At 41.5% G+C, this 5,712-nt stretch overlaps 1 protein-coding gene and 1 non-coding gene across 4 annotated transcripts in view; one reads left to right on the top strand and one right to left on the bottom strand.

Annotated features, from left to right (window-relative positions):
- Positions 1 to 5,712, top strand: part of RAB43 (RAB43, member RAS oncogene family) — a 46,283-nt gene that overhangs the window by 36,170 nt on the left and 4,401 nt on the right. For 2 of the 3 annotated variants that reach the window (XR_003045482.1, XM_006909048.3), the window contains exon 2: positions 2,705 to 2,888. Coding sequence is in view for 2 of the 3 variants with exons in the window: in XM_006909048.3 (XP_006909110.1) it covers positions 2,705 to 2,888 (184 nt within the window). In the remaining variant the exon portion in view is untranslated. The remainder of the gene's footprint in view (positions 1 to 2,704; positions 2,889 to 5,712) is intronic. The other variant, XM_015587142.2, reaches the window with a different exon arrangement.
- Positions 4,383 to 4,501, bottom strand: LOC112477514. The gene has a single exon (XR_003045485.1). It is a non-coding gene; the product is annotated as a 5S ribosomal RNA (ribosomal RNA).

Raw genomic sequence — 5,712 nt, 5'->3', positions numbered from 1 at the left:
TGCATTGCTCTATCACATCTGGAGACTCTGGTCTTTGCCTCCCTGCCTCAGTGGGACCACCATTCTCTGCTTGGATTCTACCCACTGTCCTGTGGTCAGAAAACCATCCCCAGGTAGAGATCATGAGATGCATTTCATGAGTATTGCTTCTTTCAGGATTATAGTTTTGTGCTGCTTAGTGTTTATATCCTGAAAATGGCAGCTTCCCCTATTTTTCTCAGTCTAATAGTTATTTATGGAGGGAGGACTCACCTGCTACTGATTACTCTGCCAGAGCTAGAAGTGGCCCCAGAGCCCAGGGGCCTGCTCTGGATGGATTGATGTCCAGGCTCGCTGCTTGGCTGTTGTCTTGGGATCTCCCTCTACTACCATGCAAGGGATTCCTTTTTTTTCTCTTTTGAATTCTCTGTTTTCTGGAGCCCACATTTTTTTTTTTTTCTATTTTTGGTAATTTCTTTAGGTAGAGGAACCCTCAGTAGTTTCCTGAAAAAAGATGGCAGGAAGGTAAAATTTTTTGAGGCCCACATGCTGAACATGCCTTTATTAAACTATTGCACTTGACTGCTAGTAGGTTGGATAAAGAATTCTAGGTTGGAAATAATTTTTTCTCAAAATTTTAGGCATTGTTTTATTGAATATCTTATGCCATGTGGATCTTTTGTATGAAAACTTGAAATCTGTTTTTTTCTTCCTTCCTCTCTGAAAGTTTTTCAGATATTTTTCCTCACTGTTCTGGAATTCCCTGTCATGTGTTTTGTGTGGGTCTGTTTTTCTCCATTTTGTGTGTGCTTAGTGGGCCCTTTGGAATTTTCTTGAAGTATTTCTTTTACTTTTACTTTTCTTTTTTTCTTTTTCTTTTTTTTCCCTGAAACTCTTATGCCATATTGGACCTCCTAGACTTGTTCTGCAATTTTCTTTTCTCTTTTCCATCTCTTTGTATTTTTTTCTTTACTGTGGATTTCCTCAACTTTATTTTCCAAACCTTGTGTTTTTCATTTCTGCTATATTTTGGATTTTCAAAGCTCTTTTTTCTTTTTGAATGCTCCTTCTACTTAAAGTGTTCTATTATTGTTTCATGGATTTTTTTCTATTTCTGAAAATGTTAATGATTGTTTTTGAAATTGTTGCCTTTGCAAAGGTTCTATATCCTTCAAGTTGTTTTTCCCCATGTTTGTTTGGCCTCTTTTGTGTTATATGCTCTCCTCTGGGGTATAGAGATGAGTTCCTAGTCATTTGGATCCTAGCTTTGTATAGTGCCAAAGTTCACATCTTTTGCTTCACCCTCTGCATGAGCTAGCAGACACCATGAGTTATGGAGTATGGAGCCTGGTTTACTTGGAGCCTCTCACAGCCGAGGAGTAAATAGGATATCTCAGGACTGGAGGATTTTATTTGGCATGTTGTGGCCCAGAGCTCGTTAACTCTCGGACTTCTCTCAGGGGGGCCTGGGGAAGAGGTCACCTCCACAGTGCCAGAGTCATTAACCCTGCCCTCAGGAGCTGTCTGTGAGGCCTCTGGGGGGTCTCTCCACACCCCAGACAGACTAGGGAGTCTCTCACACCTTGAGAACTAGATAAAGAGGCACTGAGAGTGCTTGTGCTAGAGAAGGAGCATAGATAGACAGCAGCTTGATGTAGATCAAAGGTTCATGTTCATCCTCAGAAAGCCCCAAGAACCTGTGATTTATGGAGCAGCAAAAGCAAGCCCTGAGCTCCTGAAAGCCCTGGTACCTACCTGCTCTGATGCCCATCCACAGTTAATCTCTTCCAGTACCAGAGCTGGTAATCTCTGCCTGGTGTGGGAGACCTCCTAGCCTGGGCACAGTGTAGGTCTAGGTCTGCCCTTTATCAGCCCCTCCCCCTGCTCTATCTTATGTCTGTCCTGTCAGATTGCTGCTTCTACAGAAAGCCAGGGAAGCTCCTGCCACACACGAGCACCTCTCATCCATGGCCAGTGTCCAGGAGGGCAGGGTAGCAGGCACTGATGGGTATTTGTTAAGTGAAGACATGGACAGGAAAAGATGCCAAACTTCTTGTCTTTGACCACCCTGGATCAGCTGATGGTAAAGGTGCCACAAGAAGACTCTGCCCGTTGCCTTCCCCAGGCCCTCATTTTGCCTCAGCCTAGGCCTCCTTACCCTCGGGTTGTGAGCATTTTCCCACGTGTTGCTGAGGAAGAATTAGAGAACCCTAGTTCTGGGGGAGACTTATACACAGCCAGGTACACCAGTGCATTTATAAGCCCAGAGAGGGGAAGGCACTGGAATTGCAGATAGCCAGCATCATGGCATACCTGGAGACAGCTCACCGGACTGTGAGCTGCTGGAACTCTTCTGGTTCACAGTGAGCCCAGTGTTCGTGGGAAGGAGAGCACACAGAGACCCTGGGTCTAGTGCACTTCCTGCTGCAGTGCAGAATACATCCCTGTCTTCTCACTACCTTTCCCTGGGGACTCTAGAGGGCAGAGACGGGGCTGCCCACCTTCCCTTTGCATCCGCCTGTCCTCAAAGTTGGGCCACTAAGTTGCTTTCTAAGGGCCCAGAAGGCCTTCTTTCTCTCCTGTCCACTTTCTAGTCCCTCCTGTGATAGGCTAGTGGCCTGCCAGTTGGAACCAGAGCTTTGGCCATGGGTGTGTGGGATTGCCTTTCCTATCCCCTGAGCTCAGCCATATCACTAGGTTCATGGGAAGCTCCCTATTTTTTTAGCTGCAGATCTGGGACACAGCCGGCCAGGAGCGATTCCGCACCATCACCCAGAGCTACTACCGCAGTGCCAACGGGGCCATCCTTGCTTATGACATCACCAAGAGGAGCTCCTTCCTGTCAGTCCCTCACTGGATCGAGGATGTGAGGAAGTATGCAGGCTCCAACATTGTGCAGCTGCTGATCGGTGAGCTGGGGGAAACGGGATGGGAGCTGGCAGTGTTCCTCAGGGCCACAGATCCCATCTGTCCATCTTTCTCTCTCCTTTTTAAATAAAGGGCAAGCCAGAGAGGGACTGAACTTGTTCAGGCAGGAATGGAGCGAAAACTTGAACCATGATCTTGCAAATTCTGCTCCTGCTAATCACTTGTAAAATTATATTCAAAATCTGAATTAGAAGAAGGAAGAAAGGAAGCTAACATTTGCTTTTCGGTGTTCATGTATCCGCACAGTAGTTAACACCGGTTAAATCTTCACACGTGTCTTTGAATTTAGTTCCCATAATCATAGCTACTCCTTGTTTGTCAGGAAATGGAACTAAGGCTCAGAGAAGTGAAGTAATTTCTCCCAGTTCACACAGCCTGTAAGCATATACCTGTGAAATTTGAGTTCAGTTCTGCTGATCGTAATTCAGTGACTTGCTCTGTCATAACACACTGTATAGCAAGGCTTCTCAAATGATTTACATGCCTCCAAAGCCTTAAAGCACAGATGCTGAGGACTACCCTCAGAGCGTCTGATTCAGAGGGTCTGGATAGGGCCCATAAATGTGCATTTCTAACAAGTTCCCAGGTCACGCCTGTGACATCTGTGTTGTCATCTCAGGAACCACAGTTTAAGAACTGCTGCCACAGAGGGATGCTGTTACCTCCATTTTTCCTTTTCCTCCTACATAAACTTCCTGGGCCTGGGCCTTGGCTCAAGAAGCTTTGGATCATTTGCGTGGTCCCTGGGATCCTCACCCCAACAGTCAGGCTGATTTCTTCTAAGATGAGACTGTACAGATGGAGCTGGATGTGGCTCTAGCTGGGAAGAGGGTAGCACTTGGTTCCACACAACCTACCTTACATAGCCTGCCTGGATTGGGCTGTGGAAGCGCTCAGCAGAGCTGTCCTCCCTGGGCAGGAATGTAGCTCCATTACCTGGCCTTACACTGCCACTACCCCATCCCCACCTTTTTAAAAGAATTTTAGAGTAGTTTATTATTTGAAAAAAAAGTCAATGAAATTCATAACAGTAACAGATATAAACAGGAGAAAATTCATATGCTCATTTCAATAAATGTAGCAAACACATTTGATGAAATTCAAAACCCATTAACCATTTTTTAACTCTAAAAAGGAAACAAAGATAAAAACAGCAAGAAATTGGATAGAAAATGAAATAAAAATAAATAATTTGTATTTATTATTTACTATGGAATAATACATCAAAATTATGATTTTATAAAAAGAAATAAAAGAGAAAACCACTAGTCAACTTAATCAAGGAATCAAGGGAAACAACAATATATAAAATAAAGTAAATTGGGAAACAACCATTGAAACAGATAAAATAAATATGAGACTACTAAAAGTGCTTAACAAATATATTTGAAAATCTAGGAGATGGATAATTTTTTTAATTTAATTTTTTTTTAATTGACACTAGTAGAAATTTTTTTTAAAAATTTTTTTCTAGATGCCTACAGCACCTGGTATTTCCAGGTGGTCTCCCATCCAAGTACTAACCAGGCCCGACCCTGCTTAGCTTCCAAGATCAGATGAGATCGGGCACATTCAGAGTGGCATGGCTGTAGACTCTAAAATTTTTAAATACAATTTTTTACACTTCCCTTTTATCCAGGACATTTAAAATAAAACATTTTACACAAGAGCATTTTACACAAATGCAAAAATAAAACAATGTAATGAACTTCAGATACCTTTCACCCTGCTTCAGCAATTAGCAATTCATGTTCCTTTTCATCTCATCCCCTCCCTCTCTTGTATTGTTTTCGGGCAAATCTCAACACCAAACTATTTCATCTATAAATATTCCAGGATGAATCTATAAAAGGTGCAAACATTTAAAAATATATAACAACAATACCATTTTCAAATTTAAAAATATTGACATCTCCTTAATAAAATCAAATAGCTGATCTGTGTTCAGATTTATAATTACGCATAAATAACGTGTTGTTCTTTTTTTCCAGTTTGTTGGAATTAGGATAAGTTCCACACACTGAAAATGGTTGCTACATCATTTAAGGTTTCCAAAGAAATTTTAGATCTTTACAGACACTTATCTATTTTTTATCCTCCCTATAATCACATAACAAAAGTCAACCAGTTAGAAACTTTAAAAATTCTTTTAAAAATTGGGTCAAGGAGCAGTTTACCAGATGATTTAGAATGTAATGAAACGCCTTCTACCTATAGGAGAAGCCAAAGGAGTACTCTCAGGTCAAGTGATAGTCTGTGCTCTTACTATCAGAAAAGCAAAGTAACCAAAACCCCCAGTCTTACAGAGAATTTAAAAAATGTCAAGGGACAATAGGAGAAAATACATAATAAGCATAATGAAATTTTAACCAAAAAAAAATTCTTTAGCAATGCTAGATTTCTGTTAATTTCTACATTTATGGAGTGCCTACCAAGTGCCAGTTGTTTTCAAGTTTATTGTATCATTTACTACCTATACTACCGAAGGTGGCATCATAGATGGGGAAACTGAGACTCAGAGATGAAGTAACTTACCTAAGGGTCACACAGGAAGTAAAAGGAAGCTGGAGTTTCTACACAGATTTTCTTCCAGCTCTAATGTGTTCATTTCACTAAATTTTATTGCTTATATAAGTCTGGCAAAGATTAAAAAAAAGAGAGAGAGAGACTAAAGGATAGAGTAAAAAAAGCTTTAAATTACAAAGTTGTTGTTTTTTTTAAAGATAGATTACCATGCACAACTGGTTAGTTGACAGAGGGCAGGGAATGGCATTGCATCTCTTGGCCCTGCCAAGTAGGACAGGG

Source organism: Pteropus alecto, unplaced genomic scaffold (assembly GCF_000325575.1).
Source record: "Pteropus alecto unplaced genomic scaffold, ASM32557v1 scaffold191, whole genome shotgun sequence".
Taxonomy (NCBI): domain Eukaryota; kingdom Metazoa; phylum Chordata; class Mammalia; order Chiroptera; family Pteropodidae; genus Pteropus; species Pteropus alecto.
This window is presented reverse-complemented; position numbering and strand designations above follow the sequence as displayed.